General features: G+C 38.4%; 2 protein-coding genes across 2 annotated transcripts in view; one reads left to right on the top strand and one right to left on the bottom strand.

Moving 5' to 3' along the window:
* The window catches only part of CDYL2 (chromodomain Y like 2), a 59,317-nt gene extending 45,032 nt beyond the window's left edge, over window positions 1-14,285 (top strand). The window contains exons 4-7 of the mRNA XM_064387288.1: window positions 2,497-2,669; window positions 7,169-7,379; window positions 8,084-8,227; window positions 9,765-14,285. Of these exons, the coding sequence (XP_064243358.1) occupies window positions 2,497-2,669; window positions 7,169-7,379; window positions 8,084-8,227; window positions 9,765-9,923 (687 nt within the window). The 3' untranslated portion in view covers window positions 9,924-14,285. The remainder of the gene's footprint in view (window positions 1-2,496; window positions 2,670-7,168; window positions 7,380-8,083; window positions 8,228-9,764) is intronic.
* Window positions 1-26,496, bottom strand: part of LOC135279699 (uncharacterized) — a 91,919-nt gene that overhangs the window by 39,565 nt on the left and 25,858 nt on the right. Inside the window, exon 3 of the mRNA XM_064387145.1 lies at window positions 26,266-26,365. Coding sequence (XP_064243215.1) covers window positions 26,320-26,365 — 46 coding nt within the window. The 3' untranslated portion in view covers window positions 26,266-26,319. The remainder of the gene's footprint in view (window positions 1-26,265; window positions 26,366-26,496) is intronic.

Here is a 26,496-nt window from a genome sequence, read left to right as displayed (position 1 = left end):
TGATGCAACCCTGCAGACAAAACAACTCTTTTATAATTATTTTCCTGTTTGTAGCTTCCCTGTAATCATAGAAATAGCTGGGGAGAAATGCCCATCCCCAGATAACCCACGGGAAAGCCAAGGCTCCAGAGGCAGCAGTGAGCAGCAGCTGCTGTGACCAGGCTGTGACAAAGGGACCTGGGCAATTTCGGACTGCACCAGCAAAGGAACCGTGGCAAAGCTCCTGACCAAGGCAGTGAGCATTGACCTGGCTGGCATTGCTGGATTCCAATGAGCCTCCAAGCACCTTTGGATGATAATGACAAACTTTAGAAAAAACATACTTTTTGGAGTCTGATGATGCTGAAACATAATGGTTTCCTTTTGATACAAACAAGTGGAGCAGGGGAACTAAATTTCCCCTCTTGCTCAAAAAAGAGTAACAAAAGCCTTCTCGGTTTTAACCATATCTGAGAAATTGATTCCTAATAAGAGACTCAATGTCATCCTCTCTAAAACACTGAAAACACAGTGATGGCGGAATATTGGTTTTTCTCACAAGAAAATTCTCTGCTCAAAAATTTGGATGTGTTGTGGATGGCTTCACTCATCCAGATCAGTGAGAGGCAAGATAAAAAAAGAGGCAGGTTTGTAACAGGAATGATGTGTGTGAAGCAGAGCACTGGTAACAGCAAGAGGTGGCAGATAGGCAAATACCACTGGAGGAAGGGGAATGAAAAAGAAACTTGCTGTATGGGTATCATCATGGCATCATACCTAATGCAACGTTCCTCACTGGATAGAAAAATGTATTCCCTAATATTATTTATACATTCACCCTAAGAAAGAGCAGATTGGCAGAGGATCTTTTACAGTGAATTAAGAGAATAACATTGCATTCACATGGAACTAGGAAAACCAAAATACATGGGTTTTTTTTTATTCTAATATCTACTATATTCTAAAGTTTCTATTTTAACACTGATTAAAGGTTTTAGGGGGTTTTCCCCTCTGTTTCCCCATTATAAGTGCAGTGTTGCTGTGTTTCTCCAGCTGAGGGCTGAGACACTCAGAATAAACAGTGCTCCTAAAATTGCTGATGACATTTTTGTACCTGCATAAGAATTTCAAATACACTTCCAAATTCTGCAGCTTTTAATTACTTCACTTCCACCCACTGTCACACACTCAGTATTACAGGCATTCTGAAGTGCTCTTGTGGAAGTGAAGCATCTAAAAGTTCACCACCTGCTCTCTCATGGCCAGTCCCAACAGCCAGTATTACTCATCTTTACACAAACCCGTAGGGAAAGCAGCACAATCCATAAGATTTTTATTAAAAGGCTAACCAGGGGGTGGCATCAACAAAACTTCAGTGTTCAGGGACATTTCTTAAACAAGGCACTTCAGAGATCTAAAGAAGTTTTGGAAACAGAAAGTAGTGAACAGAAATAATCACAGGCTAAAAATCTTGGGTTTCTCTCACGTGGAAACTCTATTTAAATCCCCAGCCACATTTAGCTCTCTCTTACCTAAATTTACACCAACAGCAAATCTTTTGGTGCAAAAGAGGAAAATTTGAGACAGCGGGACCATGTCTATAGGAAATACTTTGACACATGGGTATGATTTAGGATAGGAGGTGTTACACTAGATGAAATCAGGGCCCTTGCAGTGAGGAGCAAATTATTTGCACATTATAGAGGAGAGGGGGGTGAAATGAGTTACAGCTCACAAACCACACCCAACTGTGACCAAACAAGTTACCCATCAGAAGTTTATGAAATAAAATTTCCTTTAAAAAATCATTAGGAAACAATTCTCTGCTCAGGTGAAAGGCCATTTTCCTACAATACCAGCAGCTCAATTTTACACAGATTAGATTTGATTTGTGGTGTAATTAATAGCTTGATCCAGTGGTAAAACAAAGGCAAAATGTCTCTTTCCAAGGGACTTTTATGATTTAACTTTTGTAAACTGTAAAAATGAATAATATATTTGTCATGTTGATGTATATGATGTCCTCTTGTCCTGCTTTGCTCTGGTTGAAGTCATATAAACCAAAGTAGTTGAAGAACTGAAAACTGGGGTTTACAGATTTTGCTTTCAGCTGTTGAGGTTAATAATAGCCTTTTGCTGTGATAAACATGTTCCCAAGGATACAGTGATGTACACAATGAAAATAAAAAAAGTGATATTTGAACTTATTAAATTGCAATCAAATAGCATAAGCTGGGTAGAATTTCCCATACAAAAAAGAACCACCAAGTCCTAAAACCTCTTTGGATTAGTAAAACATCAACAAAGCACTGCCAAATATAAAATATTCTGCAAACTCTCAGTGTTATCATTCTAATGATTCTAATATCATTCTATATTAAAATTATATCTATAATTTATGTAACTATTAATAGTGCCCAAAATTTAAGTCTCTCAAAATCAATAAGGTTTGTAAAAGTAGGGAAATGATGTTGCCACGGCATGCATGTCGAATTGTTTACTTTTCTTTATCCACAGATCATGAAGGAAGTTCGGAGAGCATTGTGCAATGCATCAGCTGATGACAGTAAACTCTTACTTCTCAGCGCAGTGGGAAGTGTATTCTGTAGTGGCCTAGATTACTCATATTTAATTGGCAGGTTATCCAATGACAGAAGAAAGGAAAGCACTAGGATTGCAGAAGCTATAAGGTGACCCAAGCTTACCTATGATCTCTAAATTATGAAATGCAGTGTGTGATGATAAAGATATTAATCAGGTCCAAAAATGTTGTATATTTAAATGTTGATTGCATTCTAATTATAGTCCTGCAAATTTGTTTAGTAAAAAGAAACTTGGACCTTTCCGTATTAGAAAAGAAAGCACATTTATTCCAGTGCAAATATCCATAGGGATTTATTTTATTCTAATTCTCTGTATTTAATATTTCAAATCATTCCTTCAAATTCAAATACAACTTTGTTGTTGTTTTTCCAAATTCAGTATTGCTTCATGTTCTAAAATGGTTCCTGAAAGGCAGATCTTTTACTTGTTTTAATGTTCATAATTTTAATTAATTTCAGTCCAAATGGGAATCCATGGCTTACTCATATTCTGTTGAAATAGCAGTCTGCCACTGTATTTCAGAACCTTACTAGAAGGGTCTCCACTCTTCTTAAATTTAAATTACTTAATATATATGTAAATGTAATTTTATTTTTGTAACTAAAATGCAACTTTCCTTATATATATATATATATCTCACCTTAATAGAATTCCAGGGTTTATGACATGCAGTCTGCAAATCAATCTGCACAACACATCACCAAATGTTCTATTATCCACTAGGCAGATTTTCCAATATAAATCAATATTATTCCACTAAAGCCAATGGTAATTCACCAGTCTGTACCAGGAGACAATTTGGTCCCTCTTCCCCCCCATTTCCTACAAATAAATATTCTTCTGAGATCTTTAAAACTTCATGCAACTATTCTATGAAGGAATATTAAAGAATTTTTTTACAAGATATCTCTACTTGGGATTTATTAGTATCACGTAAGATCAGGTTTAGGTATTACACAAAGTATATTAACCACCAATTATCTTGGTTACAACTACTGCAGATCAGTTTGGATTCCAGGTTAAAAACTTTTGAAATTCTCAAAGTAACAATTATTTTGGAAGACTTTAAAAGATACTTCTTAAATACAGTAAGTTACAAGCTGTTTATACGACCCTAAATATGCTCAAATATCATGGAGTGATATTTTTTAAAAGAGAAACCATTTGAAGGACACAGCCTAAGTTTATTTTTTAAATGTGAGGGGTTTTTAAAAAAGTGGAGCCAAAAAAAAAAAAAAGTGAGGGTAGAAAATCACTATTCTTATTTGAAAACACAGGCACACTCACCGCCCACCAAAAGATACAAATTTAATATTATTCTTGTAAAAACTGTGCCATTAAATGCTGTTATATAAGTTTACATTTATTTGCACGCATCTAAGATACAGGTGTACTTATCAATCCAACATTCAAATAAGTATAAGCCAGACTGTGATACTCAGTTTTTCCACCCTTGGACTCACAGAACACTCTTGAAATACTGGTACAATGTACTGCTTGTACCTTGTCAAGAATGTCGGCTTCAGGCCCACTGAAAAGAGATTTTTATTGTACTTCTGGAAACAATACCCTACGTTTTCCATTTAGCACTCTCTGTGCTTTCTGTGAACAAAGGACTCAGCTCATGGAAAATAAACTGTAATAAGAGAAGAAAAAATGTCCATTGCTTTTTTCAGTGGTTTGGATGTCCTAAAATACATCCATGGATCTCTGCCTCCACTACTTTACATCAAGTTAGACTTGTATCAAAGTGAAATTGAAATCTTGGTTACCATGTGTTTCCACTCTCCAAAGAGTGGCTCTCCTGTACCAGTCACAAGCTGCAGCTGAAGTTCCAATCCCTGTCAAGTCTCCTGTCCCATGAATGGTTCAGTCACCGGTGTCGTGCCCTCAGCCACTGGGCTTGGCAATGAATGGATGTGCAGCACTGCAGCTCCTCTGCAGGCACTGGTCACAGATCCATCCCAGATCCATCCCAGACCCACCAGTGTGAGCTGCCACCATCCACACGCCGTCCTGGAGCAGGGAAAGGGCAGACAGGCTGCACTGTGTGGCTGCAGAGCCCTGGGATTGACACGCTCCTGGAAGGCATTCCCAGCACTGGGCTCACACCACCAGCTGGGCAGCTCTGTGGGACCTGAGCCACAACATTCTGGGTGTGCACAGAAGAAAGCAGACAAGGACAAACGTACTTGCTCAGCTTCTTTACAGCCCTGGATGTACCTACAAGCCCTGACCAGCAGCAAGATCCTGAAACAGCGCAGAGGTGTCTGAGCATCCCAGCCTGCATTCCATGGTCAGCCTCCCAGCTATGCTCTAGCAAATCCAGAAGCCTTCTGAAGACACTTTTTCCTATATTTAAGCATCTGGATATACTGTGCAACAACAGCTGTCATGTGAAATGAACCTTTCAAAGACTGCTTTGAATTGAAACAAGGATCCTGTAGCCCAGAAACTCTCTGTGTGAACCCATGGTTTGGAGACAAGGAAACATGCCAGGTTCAGGGTACAGAAACAACCCACTGAAACAATACATCAAACAGGAAACAAAGATAAATGGAGTGCTGGTCACTGCAGCTTCTGGAGACCAAAGGCAGGCATTTGTTCCCCTCATCATCTTCCAATATTGTAGCCTTCCATTCCACCCTAGAGGTAGCATGTTCCATACCCATCCATTTTACCATCCTCTGTGCTCCCCATTCTTCCCTCGCGGCAGAGGCTCGCTGCACCTTCTCAATGTTATGTTCCACTCTCTCCAGGTCCTTCTTTCCTTGCTCACTCATATGAAGACTTCCTTCAACCCTTCCCCTCCATTAATATGTTCTGCTTTGTTCTTCCTCCACATTATGTTTCCTCTCCACATCCCAAATTGCTTTTCCATATTCACTTCCAGTCCCGTTTATCACCATGATTCCTGCTTTTCTCCACAACACTGGTTTTATCTGCCTCCACAGGGTCCTCAGATTTACTGCCACCATTTATCCTTAGTTTGCTTTCTTTTTACCTATCATTCATCACATCCCTATTCACAACTGCAGTCCTGTCTGAAAGACTTACGTAACTACTGAGGTTCTCAAAATTCTGGAATTAATGAGGTGCAATGATCCACAGTCACTACTCAGTCATAAACAACCAAAGAAATAATGAGATAAGGGAACAGCATTGTATCTGCAATGAAAACGAATCACAACTCTCCTTAACCCTACTCTCCTCTAGACAGAAATGGTCTTGTACAGAACAAAAACCATGTTCCTTATTTCACTCTCTTTGTCTTGGCAGTGATCTCCTGGTTTACTACTGTGAACAGAGCTGCATCAATTCTCTATTTTCCCATGGTCCTCCTTACTAGAGGACTTCAAAACCAGAATGTATTAATTAAAAATTTAATGCTGGGTCATCTCAGTCTCTGTCCTCATTTGAAACACAGCCAGTGCCCCTGCACTTCAGCCCAGCTGCCACATGTGCTCTCTAACCTGCAAGGCCCACCTGTGCTCAGGTACAGAAGCCTGGATCCTTTTGACCTCAGTGGGAAAGCAGCAACTCATCAAAGGGCATATTTGACAAAATGTTCTTTCCTAAAATCTGTCAGCAAAGATGCACTCTGGATCTAATAAATACCCAGTGCAGTGCAGGGACAGAATCTCCTCTTTTGGTTGGAATTTGATTTATCCATGTCTTTTTTCTAAAGTAACTGAGCATCTCGTTTGCCTCCATATACCTGCTGTGCACTGAGCTGCTGGAGCCCATAATTTGCCCACAATTACACTCTTGCTTTTTCCTAATTGGTGTAAAGGCCATTCCATTCAACAGATGTCTTTCCACAGCTGCTGGTAGGTAACTTATTTAAAAGATCTTCTCATTGCACAGAATTTAACATATTCTAGTTCATTCATCCAGATGAATACGATGACATTTAACTTCCCTGTTATTTCTCATCACATTACTGGGGTAGTCAGGCAAGGGCATCTGCTTTGTAATGGCTTTGCTGAAGATTTTTGCAGTGAAGACTCAACTGAAGATCACTCGTCCTGTTCAAACATTTCTCTGACTCCTCTTTGCACATCTTATTCTTTCTGCTGGTGTTCCATAAACACTGACGATCTCCCAATCCACTGATGGACTTGCAGTAACCTTTGACACAGGATCTTAAGAGAACTTTAAAAAAAAAATAATAATCAGACTATAATATTTCATCAGCAGCCAAACCAGGTCCATCCAAGCCACTGTGGAGCAAACCAAGAAGTGCTGTGTGTACAAACTCGGGAGTTACTGGTCCAGCAGTAAAACTAACCCAACCAAACCTTTCTGCAAAAAGTACAACACTCAGTGCAATCCACTTAATCAGGCCATATACAGCATACACAAAACTATGCAATAGCCCAGGTACTCAGAAAGATTAAATAGCTAAAATAAGCAGACTTTTCCATGTGCAAACTAGAAAGTATCTTGCAGTTCTGACCTCATAAAACTGGGCATTTGTTGTGTTCTTCTGTGGTTCTAAATTGTTCTGAGATTAAGTACTTTAAACTTGGATATTTATGTGTTACTTCTGTATTCAAGATCTTTCTTTTATTTTTTATTTTAGGGATTTTGTAAAAGCTTTTATTCAATTTAAGAAGCCAATTGTGGTTGCTATCAACGGCCCTGCTCTGGGGTTAGGAGCTTCTATTTTACCACTCTGTGATATCGTTTGGGCAAGTGAGAAGGCTTGGTTTCAGACACCATATGCAACAATCCGACTCACTCCAGCTGGCTGCTCATCATACACATTCCCACAAATTCTGGGTGTTGCACTGGTAAGGTTTTCCACCTCACATTGCTGAAGAACCTTTCATAAATTCCTGATCTTCTTTCTCTTTTTAAAAAGTAAACAATTTTCTTAATTGTCTTTAATGGAAATGAAATCTGTGGAACGTTCATCTAATCACTACCAACTTCTTATCATGAATTAACCTTGGATTCAATATACAACACCTGCTGTACACAAGAAAGATTGAAAAGCAAAGATTGTCAACATCATGGTAGAAAAGTGAAGAAATACATTAGCAGAATAACCTTGCAGAGTAGTTGTCTGCATCATGTTAGGAGTGGGGAGTAATACAACCAGATGCAGCTCTGTGCTCTTTAAAGATAATCCACAATGATTCCAGTACGACTGCTTAGCTTTTACCAGTATAATAAATCAGAATTTGCCCCACAGATATTTCCTACTGGGTTCCATGACTCTCCACACAGTATCACTGATAGTTAGTTACTCTTGTAAGATCAGCAATACAGATTCACCATGCATGCCAGCACATTTCTCTTAAATTAAACCCATGGTGTGCTCTGGCCACCTGCACAATCCTTAAATAGCTACTGAAACTCCTTTTAAAGTATTTTGCAGTATGGAAAGATACAGAAGAACATTTGTAATTTAATCGTAAAAATAGCAGGCAAGTATGGGAAAAATTTGAAGGGAATTATAACCCAAGATTACCAGAGTCTTTTGGTTTCACAGGCAAATGAAATGTTGTTCTGTGGGAGAAAGCTGACAGCACAGGAAGCCTGCAGCAGAGGACTGGTGTCACAAGTATTTTGGCCAACAACATTTAGCCAAGAAGTGATGCTACGAGTGAAAGAAATGGCATCCTGCAGTGCAGTGGTAAGAAATCAAACTTCCTCATTAAATTTCACAGAGGTAAGGTGTGCTCCCAAGGCTCGTCACATGTGGAACCTCAGTTTCCACAAGCATTCTTGTGAAAGAAGGCTGACATCAGAAAACCTGGATAGGGATCAGTGCGCTCATGGAGTTTCTCATTTTTCAGGGATCAGGGTTGGGGGGAGTTATTTTCTTTTCACAATATTGGCATTTGTTCAATGAGTTCAATCTCTTTGCCCCAGATTTTGAAAGATTTTAGCACAGGTTTTTTTCATGAAGGTGTAACAGTCTGAAACTCTACAACTGTACTGGGAAACCTGTAAGAAAACAGATTTGCTCTTCACTTTGTCCTGGCCTACAGGACAGGATTTCAGATGAATCTGCCTTCTTTCTGCACCTGCACAGTTCCTGCTGCTGCAGAATGTTCCACACAGCATCCCAGAAGGGTAGGATAGAGCCAGCTAAGCTCTGCTGTGAAGGAGAGGTGAGATCCAGACAAGAGGGATTTGAACACATTCTGGTCACAGTGTATTATAACTTTCCTTTTGTGTACACAAAAGTTGAAAGAAAATCCTCTTCTATCTTCCTAGAGGTTTTTCCCTTCAGGCAGATGTACTTCTATTCTGGGCAGATCCTTGTTTAAAAAACATGCAGTGAAGAAAGTGATACTGGCTGCAATAAAACTGTAGTAATTAAAGTGAAAATTGTTATAGTTTCTTGCTGTATTTCCTATGTCTGAAACTGTCTCAGCATCCCTCAGTTTCATTTAAAAGATCTGCTGTAAAAGGAGGTAGAGACACAAGTGATTTTTAATTAAACAAAGTGTAGATTAGATCTCACAGAAGACATTGAGAATGAAACTCTCTGGAAATGTAGCAGAATTTTATTTGATGATGCTGATATAACATGTATTATTTGAGTTGGGAAAACCTCTGGGCTTTACTGTGAATTCTTCCTTCCCTCACTGCTATTGGCTCTCAATGAAATTTTCTCAAGACCTCTTAGAAAGACCAGTGCTGACTTGTGGACAAAGATAAAGCTTCAAAGACGTGTTCACAAACAGACCACTAAAAATGCATATGGCCCTTGATTTGCTATCAACACCATTTACTCAGGTTAACTTTGCAATAGCAGTGTTGAAACCCACAACACAGAAACTGGGCTTAACATGAAGGTCTTGACAAAGCTGAGTGAAGAGAATGCACCTCCCTTCCCACAGAACTCTGTGTTATTCATATTAAATCTCTTGTCCTCAGAAAATCAGTAATGTAGGAATTATTACTGGCAGACCTTCAATAAACTAAGGTACTTTAGAATCCCTTAATCTTTTAAAAACCTGGCACTGGCCCATCAACCTCAGTTCTTAAAGATGCTGACTATCAGCAAGTGGAGTTGTGGCTAGAAATCAAAAGTCATTTCTGTGCCCAAAAGAGTTATTTAGATTGTCAGAGTCAGAAGTCTAAAAATGCTGGTCACACCATTATCCACAGTAATTTTTTCAGATTCAGAATAAAATACTGAGCCGTATTTTGGCCTTTAGGTATTGGAAGAGTCCAAATGTCTCGTGCGGAGCTTCCTGAAGTCCGGACTTGAAGAGGTGAACGAGAAGGAGTGTCAGATGTTAAAACAGCTGTGGAGTTCTTCCAAAGGACTGGATTCATTATTCAGCTACTTGCAAGACAAAATTTATGAAGTCTGAGATCTTGGCCTAACTTAAAGAGAAATTGCTCCAGTTGTGACCAGAGTCAGACATGACCATGTTTGAGAAGCAGAGGCAATGCATCGGTGAGGAATTTGTGACGTGATCCCAATGCCTGTGGCTGTGTGAGCTACACAGCTGCTTGTAGCCGGTTTGATTTCGTGTAACCAAGACGTGGGCAGGCGTTCCGTGCACGTAACCTGTGCAGAGGCTGCATCTTTCACATTGCTCATCCACATCCAACTCTACATTCCATGTGCTGAGAAGCACCACTGAGGCCCAGCAAGGCTCACCCACCTGTAAGGGTTTATTTTGTCTGTCCTTCTTAACTTATTCTTGCTGTTGCAGCACATCTGGGCTGACACAGAGGGCTCAGTCTAAAATCCGGGTCAGCATGACCTTTGGTAGACCCAAAAACCATACATTAGAAATATGTTAATTATTTTTTTCTAACAGTTTAATTGAAAAATCTGATAATTTATATGTATAATATGTAAAGTTAGTTTACAAAAACTTCTACAATTTTTTCTTTGTTAAAATTTATTTAACTTATTTATTTTGTGTTCATATTCAGCTGTTTATTGATCACAGATCTTATTTTCATATTACCCTTTTGACTGAATTAAACGTATCACATGAGAATGCAAACACATTTTTAGCAGCAAAGTGAGTAGAAAAATAAAAAATATATAGAAAACCCACAGAATATTGTGGGCAGTAAATGAAACAGCCACGTGCATGCTCCTCTATGTGTAAAACTGTACAAAAAATGTATGAAAACAGATTCATTTACCAGGGTTAAGAGAAAAAAAGTGGGTTCTGACACAGTGAGTCCCCCTTAAGTCTCTCTTTACTTTCTGCCTTCTTGAGGAGCACTGAAGGGCTCGCCAACCAGATGCTTTATTTAAGTTTACTATACTCTGTTAGCCGGCTATCAGTAACAGGGTGAGTGGTGCCGTTGCGTGGCATCGTACTGTTTTTCAGGTTTAAACACCCCTTATGGTCTGAAGTCTAAAAGCAAATCCTTTTGAGCCTTAGTCTAGTTGCCTGATTCCTCAGGTGTGAGATAATTTCTGCTCTGGAGGCCTTTGGGTGTGGGCCAGCAGTTTATACAAGGTGCTAGGCATTGAACTCAGTGGAGGCAGAGGTTTTGTTTTGCTTTTCCCAGCTCTCCACATCTGGCCACCCCACCACCTGTTACAAGAACTTATGGCTATCCATAAAAGCAGTCCACAATAAACAAGGAAAATCCAATCTGCCCTTTTGGAATGTGGTCCTAGTACTGTTCAGTGACACTGACTGACTTCTGAACACTGGATCCCGCTCAGTTCCTTCCTGCTATGGGCAGTTGTTGTGGAAAGGACAGGAGCATGCTCTGAGACTTCACCTGCCATCATAGTACGCCCAAATTGAAACCTCTTGAAGCAGAAGCTTTGCACATTTGTTTGCTTTGTAATTTGTGCACTTGCTCTCCATCCTTGAGCTCAGTGACTTATTATGATTTAAACCTCTGCAAATGAGGCCGCTCAGCTTTCTCCCTCAGCATTTCCATAAAGAATTTCAACAAAGCCTTTGTAAAGTTAATGAACAGGTGACTACAGTAAACAGTAGCCTTCAACATATTAATGTAACATTTCTTTTTTCACAAATAATTAGAAGCGCTGTTTTTATGCCCTGATTGTACCACTAAATTTTAAGGAAATCATTACCCTAAATGCAGAAGTTCTCATGGAAATTCTTCATTAAAAAGACAGAATCTGGCTTCTAATTAGCCTGTTTAAAATGGTTTTTTTTAAAAAAAACTTATTTAAACCATTATCTTATTTTAAAATGACTGAAAGAGAACTCTTTCAACAACTATTTGAAGTGATGGATGCACCACTTGTTTTTATAACTACCCTTGCTTTTGTCCACAACCTGCCAGCAGTGCACGGGGTGCGTTGGATCGAGCCCCGGGCCCCCGCTGGGGCAGGTGCACATGGAGTCACCTGGAAAAAGAGGGATCCCCCGAGTGAAAACCACACACACACACACACACACACACACACACAAGTTTGCACGATCAGGCCTCCAGCATACACCTTCAGAAAAATCAAAAAAGGCAATGGAAAGTACCACGATTCCTCAATTTCCTTCATTTCCTTTATTCCCGTCCAGAGAGCCATAAATCCTAGTCATGTGTTAATAAGATTTTAGGAAGTTTATTTCAATACTATGCTTAGTTTTTGTAGATAAATATAGCAAGATTGCTCAGCAATGTGAAGGAATGCGTTCCGAATGAGATTTGCAAACAGAGAAGAATCTTACATTGTTGGATCTTTTAAACTGCACCATTTCATCTGAATTTTCAGATATCTGTATCTTAGCATTTTTTATGACAAAGGAATGGTTGAAATACATTTTCTATAATTATTTTTCCATTAAAGCAAGCGCTAACCATAGTTAACATTTTTAATTATTCATATCTATACAGTTACAATCTAGTTTTCATGGAATCTATTTTCCCTTCAAAAAAGAGTAATAACAATGTTGAAAGCTTCTTTTCCAGTATTTAAATATCAGAATCTGAATTTTCTCTTGTGTTTCTATCCTTACTAGGTATTCAGATATCTAGATGTACTGTACATATTAGTCTGGGTACCTTTACTAATATTCACAGTATTTAAGATGAAAAATGCAATTTGTTGTTTAAGTATGTTATTTTATTCTTGTGTAAATTGTTTTGTACAATCTTTAAAATTCTACAGTTTTGCATTTGTAGATATTAAAGGTAAGCAATTTATTTTGTGTTGTCCTGCATGTATATTTTTGCTGTAGATAAGTGTTGCTTAGTTTACTATTTCAGTACATTTCTGTTTAAATAAATAAGCTTACAAACTTTAATACAGTATATATTTTCAAAATATAAACTTTTATATTTCTGTGGTAGGTTAGGGTATGCGTTTTAGGCAATCTTTTTCACTACTATGAACTGTTCTTTTAATCTATAATATAATGGTTTTGTGCCAATAGTTTTTCATTAGAATAAAATGCTCTTTTAATGCTAGGGATGAACAAACAGTTTTGGTTGGGGTTTGTTTTATGTTTGGTTTTGGGTTTTTTAATTATTTTGCCAGCCTTTACAGTTTTAAATATAATTTATAAATGCATTGCATTTGTGAATAAGCCTTACCATTAGGTACAAGAAATCTTTAAAGCTGCATAATTGCTTATGCAGCACTAAGGACTTCCCCAAATAATTGCTGGAAGAAAGTTAGCAAATCAGAGTACAGGGCCTTAAGTTTTTCTTGTGAAAAGGGTAATACGGGTTGTTTCTTTTGAACAACATAGGTAGACTTGTCAGCATGGGCTTTGTTATATATAAACTGTGCATTTGTGCTCCCAACCATGGTAGTTTAATCTCAGGCTTTGTGTGGCTGGGTCTATAAAAGTCAAATCTGGCTAAAGCCAGCACTCTTTAGGAGACACTAAAGAAGTTTACATAAGAGACTTATAGACAATCTTATCATAGTACATTTGGGTACTCGCTATCCTCGATGTGTTATCTGTGTCTGCCCAATTAACCGTATGTTTTAAGCCATATTAAATCTCTTTACTGCTATTTTAAATACTACACTGAAAGTCATTCACTAGCTTGCTTGCTCACAGACAGATTTCGATTTTTAGTGAATAAAAATGTTATGCCTTCCATAAAAAACAAAGGACCAAAGAATTGCATTATTCTAATCAAGCATTAGTTCCTTTGCCAGTGAACTAGTTTGACATTTGTACCGAAGATCAAACAGTCTCTTTCTGCTTCAAACACTGCATCCTCATCCATGTCAGGTGTAAGGGGGAAAGATGTATCCACTGAGCTATTGGGAAAGGAGTGATGTTCAGCTAGGATGGCATGTCTATTGGTAAGGCTTATTACCAAACCTCTGAGATGAAGCAAAGAACCAAAAATTCACAAGTTATGTCAATGTAAATTTATTTTCAGAACTTGCACAAATAATTAATTGTAGAACTTTGCAAATTAGGCCCTTAAGTTATTTTGTCAGAATGCCATGGAACAGACTAAAACAGTTTCTAATATTTGTAATGATGAGTACATATTATAATATTATAAGGGTACAGGCACCCCTATATCACAGTGTTGTAAATATTTTCTGAAACTGGTACAGTACTGAGGGACTTGTATCTTCTGATATATCAAATATTGACTGTCTAGATCAAATTGTACACAATTTATTTGTTGATGGTCCTGTAACTAGTGTATGGACACATTTCTGGGTGCCTTAGAAGTTGTATTTTTCATGTGTGTTAATATGCAGTATTTATACATTGTGAGAAGCTGCTTTGAATAAAAACATTGAAACTTCATTTCACTGCAGTGATTTTCAGTTTTACAGAATCAGAATGAATGTGATAAGTGGTAGTCATTATATATGATAATACTATTCACAGGCTCCTGCCTTTCCAAAGAGACAGGCACACAGCGGGCTTTTCAAAGAAAATTAATTTTTTTCAAATGGCAAAACCCAGGGCACTAAGAGACACTGCATTAAGAACTCTCAGAAATCAATTATGATCCATTTCAATTACCATTTCTTGATCAAGTCCAAGAAAACCAGCAAGAACTGTCTCACAAAGGCACTTCTAGGACACCATTATCACTCCCACTACTTGATATGTGCACAGCACCTAAAGCATTCCTGCCCAGAACCAGCTGCTCCAGGCAGGATTTCGGCTCCACATGAAGGAATTTGATTTTGAAGTGGTGTTTGCCAGGAGGGCCAAGACTCAGGCCAGCCCCAGCCTGCTGCAGGAGAAGGTGGATCAGCCCGTGGGCCCCCCACAAGGCTCCAGACAACACTCTTGCCAGGGGCTCTTGTGCACCAGGGGATTCTTGGCCCATAACACCCACAAATGCTATTTGCAATCATGCATCTCCTGTGATTAGAAGAGCAACTGTAAATCACTTCTGCCTGGGGCAGAAAAGGAAGGATATTTTTACAGAGAGCCAAGGTTAGCCAGCCCAGCTATATAACAAGGTCTGAAAAAATTACCTACACTTCACTCAAAGGAAACAATTATGTTCTGGCAATTATATTGGTTGGCTTTAAACTGACAGGCGCTGTTAGTAAAAAACCGTGGTCAGCTATTTGGAGTAGAGGATTGAGCAATTTAATCTTGCTTCACTATCAACAAATCCAATTATTTATTACAGTGAGTCTTGTCAGGAATTAATTTACTGTAGCATCCAATGGACTGTGAGCAATGTGCACATGATGAACAGGGTGTGACACCTTTCCTGTCTAACAGTTTTATTGATAAGTTTGGTTTAGTTTTGACACAAATTGTCATCATGTGAATTTAATTTTATTTTTTTTAATTTCATTTTTTAAAAAAGCAAAATTCTTTAAAATTAAAAACTTCATCCAAATATTTGGAGGAGGGGGTTTCAAGCTTTTTCAAATGTCAGTCCTTGTTGCAGCAAATTAATACACAAATTACATGGAAGAGGAATCTGCTAAGTAAATATAAAGAAGTAATTGCATGTATAAAAGAACAGGAAGGTATTAATCCCAATTAAGGTATAAAAACAGGTCAAAGCTCTGCATACACTAAGATGTGCCACTTCTCATTTTGAATAAAGAAACAATATTGCATATGGCAAGAACAAGGAAAGGTTCTGAAAGCAAATGACAGCATGTGAAAAAACCAGAAAGACAATTTTAAACACTGGAGGAGTTCAAAGCAAAACAATTGTCAGAAGTTGGACTAGGGGACAGTTTGGTTGCAAAGGAAAAAGTCAGGTTTCATTCTGGACATATTAACTTCAGGAATTCACCTCTCCTTGGGTGTCTTATTTGTCATGAAACTCCCTCAGAAGTAAAATTTAATCAAACATAACATGACTTCACAACTCCGACTTAACCTCAAAACCAATCTTCAGTCATAGTGTGGAGAGTTTCAGATTACTAAAAAAGCCAGACTAACAACCCCCTCTAGAATTCAAACCATTTAATCTCTGTTAGCACCACTTTGCTTTAATTTATACTCTTTCCTTGGTTTTACAAATTTGCTCACTACAGATATATAATAAAAATAGAACTGTTAAAAACTTGGTTAAATTCCAATTATTAAGCGACTCAGTAATTTTCATCTGGAACAGTTAAGAGTACTATGGGAGAAAGAAGGCAATTTTCATTTTGAGAAAATGAAACATTTTGTATTTAGTAACTTTAAAAATTCTATATTGGACTGTATTACCTTTCCTTATCACTTCATGATACTGGTGTCACTTGAACAAACCCCATGGATCCAAGTCAAGAGCCACCAGCATCAATGGAGATCCTCCTCCTGACTTCACTTGCTTCTAAAGAAACATTTTCAATGTTTTGCTGACTTCTCTGAGTAGAAAGTCATGCCCTGCTGTGTTTTAACCTTTCTCAACTCTTCAGTCACATTTATCAACTTGAATTCTGGATGACTGTTTAACACATCTGTGAAACTGATTTTATACATTGGTCATAAATAGAAATATATTGGTGAACAACAGTGAAGAGAAAAGTGAAAAATGCTCTTTGCAACCAGGAGTCATGTTTGAAACAAGGGCTGTTGAACTGCTGCTGCTTCCTAAGATGAAATAAAAAGCTTCATGTAACATTGGAGTTTCTAGAATGAAAAATTATTTAAACACTAAGCAGCAATCTTGACTCGTTAGAACTGAGTTAATTACTATCATCTAGAAATAAGTTATTCACAGTCATCCAGAAATGTGTTTCTGATGTGTCTGTAAATAAGTACTACACTATCTATTACTCCAAAAAGATCCACAGTTTCCTACTGCTGCCCTTCCAGATGCCTGCTTACTCCATATGCTGCCCACCAGGTTCTGGGGTATTCACTTGCATTAAATGAATACAGGAATTCACATAAAATTCTTCCCATGTCTAATTACTTTAGCCTCTCATTTGTTTATTTTATATGCAGCTGCAGCAACTTTTTCAGGGGCTCAGACTCTGATAAACAACTCCCTTCCATCTACTTTTTGCCCATTACACTCAAAATGAGCAACAACTCCAAACTCCTGATGGCTGAGGGATGCTCCTGCTCCAAAGGGCAGATGAGCACAGCTTTGATGGCTGGCAGCAGCATCCCACTGGCTGGACTGTGGGCTCCAGAGTTTCCCTTTATTTCTGAGAGCAAGCCTCACTGAGATCTGTGGTGCTGCCCTGAGTTTTCGTGTAATGACTTTTCATCACTCCTTTGCATAGGGCTGCTCCCAGAATGAGGTCTGAAGCCATGTAATTTATTAACTATAAAGCAACCCACAAGCTCCTTATGCCCATGGCCAGGGCATCTGACAAAGCCCCAGACATGGTGCTGATAACACCACCCCACCCCCAGCAACCTGCCTTCATCCGACCAGAAAAACAGCAAACTTTCTTCTTCATGTATTTACATGTAGCAGTAAATGGATGCTAATGGATGCCAGTTGGAAAGGAATATCCCAAAGCAGTTAGACCTGGTAGGACTCACCTTCCATATATGGCTGTAACTGGTTAGAACACAAAGACACTGTCTCCTTCTAAATGATGCTTTTTAAATAAATGCTTTTCATCTGAAAATATATTCAAAAATTAAAACTGAGCTTTAAAGGAACAGTCTGCAATGTGGTTGATTTGAAAGGCTAAAACTTTTCCCAACCATTTCAAGTATGAGAAAATCCAACAGCTCTCCATTTGTGATTCAAGCACTTGGTAAACACACTCCACAACTGCACCATGGCTGTGTGCCAGTGAAATGGTGAGTCAGCAGGCAGGGGAGGGAATCAAGGCAGGAGTGAGGCATTTAACCCTCACTCAGAGAACATTCTTCTTACTAACAGAATGAAAGTACGCTATAAAAATGCAAAAATTTATTGCAACTTTTTAACCACTAATACAGGCAACTTCACAGAATTTCTCAAATTCTAAATTAGGACAAACACTTAAGAAAATAGCAAACAGCAAACTAATGAGAAAAAGGTTCATGAACACATACCAGTGCAGCCCAAAAATCCTTACTCTGACCAAAATCCCAGTGATAACCCTGGCAAGAGTGAATGCTGAAGGGTTTCACAAGAGCATTAGAACTGGTAATATTTAATACTTGCACAGATAAAAAAGGAGTACATTTTCCTAATGAAAATACAGTTGAACTCATCTGTCCTATTCCCAAAGGAGTATCTGTGCACACGACTTTGCTTCACAGTATTCTTGTGGAGTGGTTGATGAAATCACAAGATTTCCTAAATAATTTTTAAATTAACCCATTGCAAAAAATTCCCCACTGAAGCATCACTGTGCATGATCACTCTAGGTACTCAATTCAGGATGGAAAAAGAGCATTAAAAAGTGAGGATTTAAAAAATATATATTTGAACGAGTACTCAATGATCCACCTGAAGATTTGAACACTCATTTACAAGGTTGTTAAACACTGCCAAACCTGAATGACAGCATTTTATACCTACTTTCTTACTCACTCCTCACAGGTGTAAATAACCTGGGGAGGAGGGGAAAGGAGAGGGGAGAAAAGACTCCAGTTATTACCTTCAGAGTGTTAGTTAAGGATAATTATAGAGCAGCTGTGAATTTACAGCTTGCCCCCATTAGGGAACAGATACAGTTCCCAGTTATGGCTGAGGACAGCCAGCTCTGCTGCTTGAGCCTACAAATGCCTACACAAAGCAGTTTTCTTACACATCTGGCCCCACAGACCTCCATGGCCTGAGCCATCTCCTCCAGGAACTCAACTCACAGCCAGTATCACCCATTTGCTGTTAGCTTGGCCTGCCCTGATTAAGCCTGGGCTGAGAAATAGCAGAGATAAGAATTAGTTTGTGTAGACACCAAGTATGTCCACAGTGGAAACAGAGAAAGTGTCCCTTCAGAGATCTATGAAAGTCTTTTCTCCCATCTAATGGCCCTCATAAAGTCTAAGTCAAAGTTTAGAAAAAACCATCACCTATGGCATTGAGACAAAGCCTGACAAACCCTGAGGGAGTAGCCAGAAAGACTTTCCCCCATCCTTCAGCTCTTTCTGCCAGATGTTAACAACAGCAGCAGGGGCTGCAGATTGCACAGCCACATCTGAGCCAAAGGAGATAAATTTGAGCTGACTGTGAGCTCAAATGGCTGACCAGAATCTAGGACATTAAAAGATGGCAATGTCCCACAGAAGAACACAGCAGCAGGAAGGAGATTTTCTCTTCAAACACCACATTTCCCTTCATCATCTTACAGACTGGAAATCCAGAACTCTGACCAAAGAATAACTTCATGAGAAACCAATGTCACTCACTGTGAAGGATTCTGCCATGGGTTGCACTTGACCTACAGAAGTGTGAGAAGAGAACCAAGTCCTGCAGAATTTCAGTTTAGAAAGCGAATTACCCATGCATGCTGCTAAATGCCTCCATCTGAGATTTTGGAGCAAATAGAAATTTAAAAGATTGTCAGTGCGCAGTATTAAGCTTGCAGTTTATGGAAAAAAATCAAGACACATCTTTCTTGTATGCAGAAGGCTCTAAGTAATCTTCCATAATTATAACCACACTAATTCCCAGAAATCCTACAGAACTCCAGAACTCTCTAGAGCACTATTTTATATAGCCAGCACTCCTGCATTAAAAATTCTCTTTTTAAAAAATCCATTTACAAATAGGAAATCCTTTAACTTTTCTCCTAAACCCAAACACCCTTTTGGTTTTCTTTTTTCTCCCTGGGAAATTAAAACATCTCCATGTCATTCCATTTTACACCACTTGGAACCTATGGAACACACCAGAAGAGTCAGAGAGCAAAGGAAATTACATATATAGTGACACTACAAGGCTAACACAACTGTTGATTTAGCACCAGAAATATCTGAACACTTTAGAACTTGACAGCTTGTTGTATGAAGGCTCTTCACCCAGATAATGTGAATAATTGTTGAGAATTTTATTTATATAATTATCAATTTTTATGCAGAAAGCATTAACAGATAGTGTTTAAAATAATTTCAGATACTCAGCACTAAATAAGTGGCTCACTTTCAAGAGCCAACCAAGAAAAAACATTCCACAGAATGTCATATATTCCTTCAAAAGGAGAGTTACATTTCATTAGTATGGATGTTTAAGTGGAATGAGTCTCAGTATGGGGACTGTTTTCAGCAATAGTTGGTAATTAAGTAGTAAAGTACTAACAAAATGTTTAGGCAGGTTGCATTTAAATAGCAGTATAATGATATGTAATTACTAAAAAAGAGAGCCAAAACCATTCTGCAGCAGACCACGTTCAGTTTTCATGCACAATGCAAATCCATTTGAAAACAGAAAGGATTCCAATGTCCACTGTACACTGTCCACTGTGCCAGGGCACTGGCAAGCTGTGAAGCTTACACTTTCAGTCACAGAGGAGAAGCTTTTACTTAAAAGGACACTCTAAATTTCTCTCACAGAAGCTACAGAAATTAAAAGAAAATATTCTTCACACATACAGGAACAAATAAGCATGCAGTACAGTGAGGCCAGCAGCTCTTCTGCAGGGTCATGATGAAAAACCACCAGGAAAACAAGGAAGAGCCTGTGAGGAAGGATAATACTGACCTCACCACAGGGGACCTGCCCCACAGGACCTGTCTAAGGGTCAGGCATTCACAATTCAAGAGTAAACCTGGTGGAGAAGGTACCAAAATGTTCTGCTGCAGCTATCTGTGGGGAGATAAGTATAATTCTTCATGGGTAAGCAAAAGATGAAGTAGGCAAAAGGAACTTGGCATAGCCAGAATGAATTTCAACCAAAAGAAAATGCAAATATTTAGAACGTAAAATGTGTCAATGAAGATAAAGGCTCAGTGGAAAAAACACATAAGGGTAAAGCTGAAACGCACAAGACTGCCTCCATAACAGGAATTAAATAAAAATACTGCATAGACAAATGTTTATATTTCAGATATAATTTATACTATTATCTCTAGAAGATAAAAACCAGTAACAACAAGAGCAGGGATATTTTGATTTTCTAGCAACTCCTCTTGTGATGACAGTAGTTGTCAAGTTGTGTATAAATGCAGTAAGTAGCTGACAATCTAGTAGGTCCCAAAATTGCTTGCAGGATCTTTATATTCTTTATAAATCTTTAAATTCCTCCATAATAGCCATTGGTGTCTTTTAGACTAATGACAGGTTGCCATGAACATGAGCCCCTGTTCCAAAAAAGGTCCTGTTTGTTCTTAAATCAAATCTAAGCGTCATTCATATAATTACTACAGTGACAAATGGTTTATAAATATAGATAATAATTGTGAATATTTTCATTTTACTGTCTGTGAAGCTAAAGCTTGGCAGGCTCTTCCAACATAAATTATTTTATTAGTTGCAAACTAACAGAGTACATCTCTGCACCAGTGAACCCCTCTGAATTCCCAAGGCCAGAGGGGCACTTGTGTTTTAGGGAATCCATGGAATGACATGGCAGCAATAGGGCTCCTTCCAAGTCAAATACCAGGCATCTCCTTCTGTGATTTTTTTCAAATTTTGCATCAATGGAAATTATGTACCAAATGCACAGAGCTGCTTTGAGAACCTGTCTTTTGGGTCTGCCCTGGCAAGCTTTCAGTATATTGGCAAAACCTTTGCTCACCTAGAACTGTGACAAAAATCCCTTTTAAAATACCGAAGTGCTGCTTTTATGAGCACTGCCCGAGTCCAGCAGGGCAGTGAGCATGTGCTCAGTAATGCACCTTTCAGACAGTCATATTCTTAACATGTCCGTGTGTTTAAAAACATTCTTTCTTGATCACAAACCCTCCTATCACCTTTTAAAAAACAGGCCGAGATACTGGATTTGCAGGGATTTGGATTATTTTTGCCTTTGTATTACTTGCAGACTATGTACAAAAACACTAAATCATTGGTCTGTTTTATTTAATTAAAACAGCTGACCACAGATTATATGCATGAAAATAACTGCCTTTTTAAAACAGGAGGAAGGTCTTGTTCATTTGACAAGAATGGTTCATTTTTTAGAGATTCAAATCTCACAACTAGAAAAAATAGGTCATCTTCAACTGATATAAAAAGAATTATAACCAAGCAAGTACAAAATGCTGAACCCATGCTTGGGGTGAGGTTCTCAACCTGTAAGTCAACTAATGCTCTAAAATGTTCTCCTTTCTATTCTGCAAGACCTCCCAATTTTCCCTGTGTATAATCTGTGCTTTGAACATTAAGAAAGATGACATTTGTATTAAGGGAGTAAGATATTCAGCGGGTTAATGTTCTACTTTGTGAACAGATTACCAAGAAAGAACTTTCCCTTGTTATAAAAGGCATTTCTGTTCTTTGGATTCAGAAAGCTGATTTCACCATGCAACTGAGTCATCAAGGAAACTGCTGAGCAGCACCAGCCAACAAATAGAGACCAGGTTGCATCTACTGCACCTCTTTTTGCTCAAACCCATTTGTACACAGTCACATCAATCTCTTTAGAACTCCCCTTGTACAGTTTGGTTTCCAGATGTAATAATCCACAAAGTGACACTGCTGAAGCACAACAGGAACTTCATTCCCACCCTCCCAGACAAGTGTCCTGACCCATAAATCCCAATACTGTGTTTGCTCTCACTGATCTACAGAATTAAGAATTATAAAACTGAACAGACAGTGGGCAAATTCACTACTTCCAATGTGGCAACAAGGTGATCAGTAACACCCAAATCCCTTTTCTCTTTTCTTTCCCAGTCTTTGATGTTGGCAGACATGGTATTAAGGGACACACTTGGTGGACTTGGCAATGTCAGGTTTGGTGTTATGGTTAGACTCAAGGGTCTTAAAGGTTTTTTCCAACCTAAATGATTTTATGATTCTATTACAACAGAGATGAGATCCTAAACCCAGATTTGTCTCTGTTGCCAAGATGCTGTGGTAAAGCAGACAAAGATAGTTCCCGTCCAAGGAGGAGGAAAATGCACCATCAGAAACACAGTTATAAATACAGATACATGGAAATTTGATATTGACCTTGCTGCACTAAAATCAGTAAGAGATTTTTCACCAACTTGAAAGGATCAAGCCCACAGATGGGAGATCTGCCAGCTTTGCTCATCAGCCTCTACCCAGCCTTTGTACAGTCTCATTTATTACAATCATCACATGAGAGGGAGGTCTTTAAGATCAATACAAAAGAGAAACAGACACAGTAGGTTTGTATGAAATGTAAAAATGGGGATCAAGAGACAATGAGACAAAAGACAAGGAGGAAATAGCACAGGTTAGCAGGTGATACAAATCATTACAACTCGAAGAGAACCCTGAAACATCTTCATGAATACAGAGCTTGGAAACTAACAGGGTAAAGCACAATGAAGGAAGAGATTGAAAACAGGGATTTACTCCAAGCAAAGAGGATGGTTGAATGCATTTTTATATAAAGGTAATTAGGGGAAATAAAATGTTTCTCTCAAAATCGGGACTTGGAATTACTCCATGGATTTGTTGTCAGCCTGCACAGTGAAAGGCATTGGGTAAGAGGGCTTTTAGTGATTTGAAGGGAAGTAGGAACTAGTCTGAACATGAGGGACAGAGTAATGCACTGACTGATTTACACAGCATTTTGAAGTCTGAAGCAACAATTGTTAAAATAACCACAGAAATTTAAAAATACTGAAAATTGAGTGTTCTCAGAGTGCACAATTACATTAATAAGCAAATGAGCTGTTAGTGGGTATCACATGATTGATTTTTGGGTTCACTACTATGAAGATTTGATTCAAAAAACATAAAGATACTTCCACTGTGACTGACAGCAAGACAAATGAATTAGGGGCTGCCAGCCAAAGAGTCTATTTTATCTCAAGAGAAGGGTTGCTTACTCATCTCTAGTCAATGGCCCCTTTTAAACATACTGGAAGTAATTTTAAAACCCCAAGGAATGATGGAATTTAAATTATTTGTGAGGGTGGAAGGCTGAGAGGTTTTTCTACATGACCAGTTATTTCCCAGAAAAATATCAGATGCTCTATCATCATATTTATGATATTTTCCCCAAATGAAACTCCAGCCAATACAGTTAAACTCAGACTCATCACAGCAGATTGAATTTGCTCTCCCTCTCTTTGCAATATACAATTGTTACAATCTGCTATTTACTTTTCTCATGGTCATATTTCTGAATAAATCAGTACATTCAAATAATTCCAGTGAATCAGTTAATACTTCAAATGAAGTTCAAATTAATTCAAATTAATCAGACAGCTTAGAGAAACAAGTAGGTCAGGGTGGTGAGTTTAGCTCTATGAAACCCAGGTTCAATCCTCTGCTCCAGCATGAGGTGCTCCACACACATGGTGTGACACGTGAATTGCTTTTGGTATGAGTCTGAAAAATATTCAGGCACATTTCACTGAAACCCCCTAAATCAGACAACCAATGAAGAACCCTAGTCCATCAAAAATTCTACAGAGCCATATAATTATTTTGATTGGAAGGGTCCTTAAAGATCCTCTCATTCCAACTCCCTGCCATGGGCAGAGACACCTTCCACTACTGCTCCAAGTCTCATCCAACCTCTCCAGGGACGGCACAGCCACAGCCTCTCTGGGAAACCTGTGCCAGGGCAGGCACAGTAAAGAATTGCTGAGGAAAGAATTTCATCCTATCATATAGTCTAAACCTGCCCTTTCAGTTTGAAACCACTGCCCCTTGTCCTTGTCACTCTCAGCCCACATAAGTCCTTCTGTCTCCTTTTTATAAGTCCCTTATCACACAGACTAACCACTCATCCATCCACAAGATAAATTCAAATTTCCAGCTCCACAGTTAAGCAAATGCAAAATAAAGTGACTAAGAAATTAGTCACTGAACAAGTATATTTGTAAATAAATTATGCATATTACATGAATGGTGTCTAGCATTCTCCACAAATCTCTTCTGGAAATTGCACAACTCTGTAAGCACTGAAATCAGTGATGCAGCCCAGCTGATTTCCACAGGTCAGGATGAGAGACTTGGACCCCCACTGACATCCTAGGCATTTACCTGTGCTGGATCAGCCCCTCAGCAGACAGCAGACAGGTACTCTCTACACAAAATCTACCAAGGATACAAAGAAAGAAACATTTAAAAGAAAATGAAGTCCCAAAGTCCTTTACTATAAAGACAGACACTATTTGTGGATGGGAGAACCTCAGCATTTAGCTCCAGTACAAGGCAGAGAGCTGCAAGGGAGTACATATTTCCATCTGGGCACAACTCCAATTTTATATTAATAAACCTTCTCTTTTTTGTAAACAGAATCAATATCCTGTTTAAAAGTGATTCTCAGAAGAGCAGGAAATTAGAAAATATTAATATTAAATTAATCAAACTTCTCTTCATGAAATATTGTTCATGTTAATGAATAAATTTAATTTTTTTGTTTTTTCAGTGTATGTACACATGTACACTGAAAATGCTACCCTAAACATATGAGCTATGTGTTCATTTTGTTCATATGCAAAGCTACATATTTCCTTCTTATTAATTCTGATTCCATGAACACTGAATGCAATTTCTACTTTCAGGTATTATGAATTATAAAAATTATACCATTTTTCAGGATGAATCATAAAGAATAAGCTTCTTTGTGGTCTTTGGTATTTCTCAGAAATATTGAATGTGCCTCTAAAAGTAGAAGGGGCAGAGGGAAACCATGCAAGAAAGCTGAAATTTCCTAAAACATTTTATTTTTTTTTTTATTACTGGCACACCAAATCCCCATTTCCCTGTTCCTGTCAGGAAATTTCAGAGACTCAAATGTCATCAGTTACATCATTGGAGACACTCTAGTCCATGGCTGGCATTTTTACATAGCTAAGGAATTTCTAATTTCTCTACAGTTTTTCTTTTCCAGAAGGGTAATAGCAGTTCCCAGTTTAGAAGAAATGTATCCAAGATGGAGAAAGGCCACCCTGGGGAAAGAGAAATGAAAGCAGGGACAAGGAAGAAAGCCACAAAAGTAAATGGGGTGAGGTTTGGGGGAACAAAATGTCCAAAAAGATCAGAAATGTGCCTTGGCTTGTGAACCTGATGAATATTAAAAGCACTCAGAAATTATTATTTGGTCTGAATGTGGATAAGAGGCATGGGGATTAGACAGGAAAAGAAAGATTTTGCAATCTTTCTCAAAATCTAAAATCACAAAAAATCTTCCTCAAGATGAAAAAAAATCTGCTGAAAAGAAATTAGTTTGTAAATCAGGCTTACTGTGTAAGTCTAAATTTAACCACAGCATTTATTACCAAGAACACTTTAAAACACATCACCCAGGGAAAGCTGGTTACTTACTTCATCCAGGCTGTCTTTCTAGATCTCAGAAGTTTGCTTCCTTGCTGCATCAAGCTATTTTAACTTTTGAACTGAGGCGTTGCAGGGGCTTTGGTATGACCTATGAAGGAAGTTACACTTGAGCAGAACATGCCTGAAAATATCAAGTGCATAAACCAAACACCATATTGAGAATCACCAGCAAGACTGGTGTTTTATTTACTGAGCTCTTTTCCTTCTGTGTCTGCACAT

Source organism: Passer domesticus, chromosome 12 (genome assembly GCF_036417665.1).
Source record: "Passer domesticus isolate bPasDom1 chromosome 12, bPasDom1.hap1, whole genome shotgun sequence".
NCBI classification, from domain to species: domain Eukaryota; kingdom Metazoa; phylum Chordata; class Aves; order Passeriformes; family Passeridae; genus Passer; species Passer domesticus.
The sequence above is the reverse complement of the archived record's forward strand: the minus strand, read 5'-3'. Positions and strand labels throughout refer to the sequence as shown.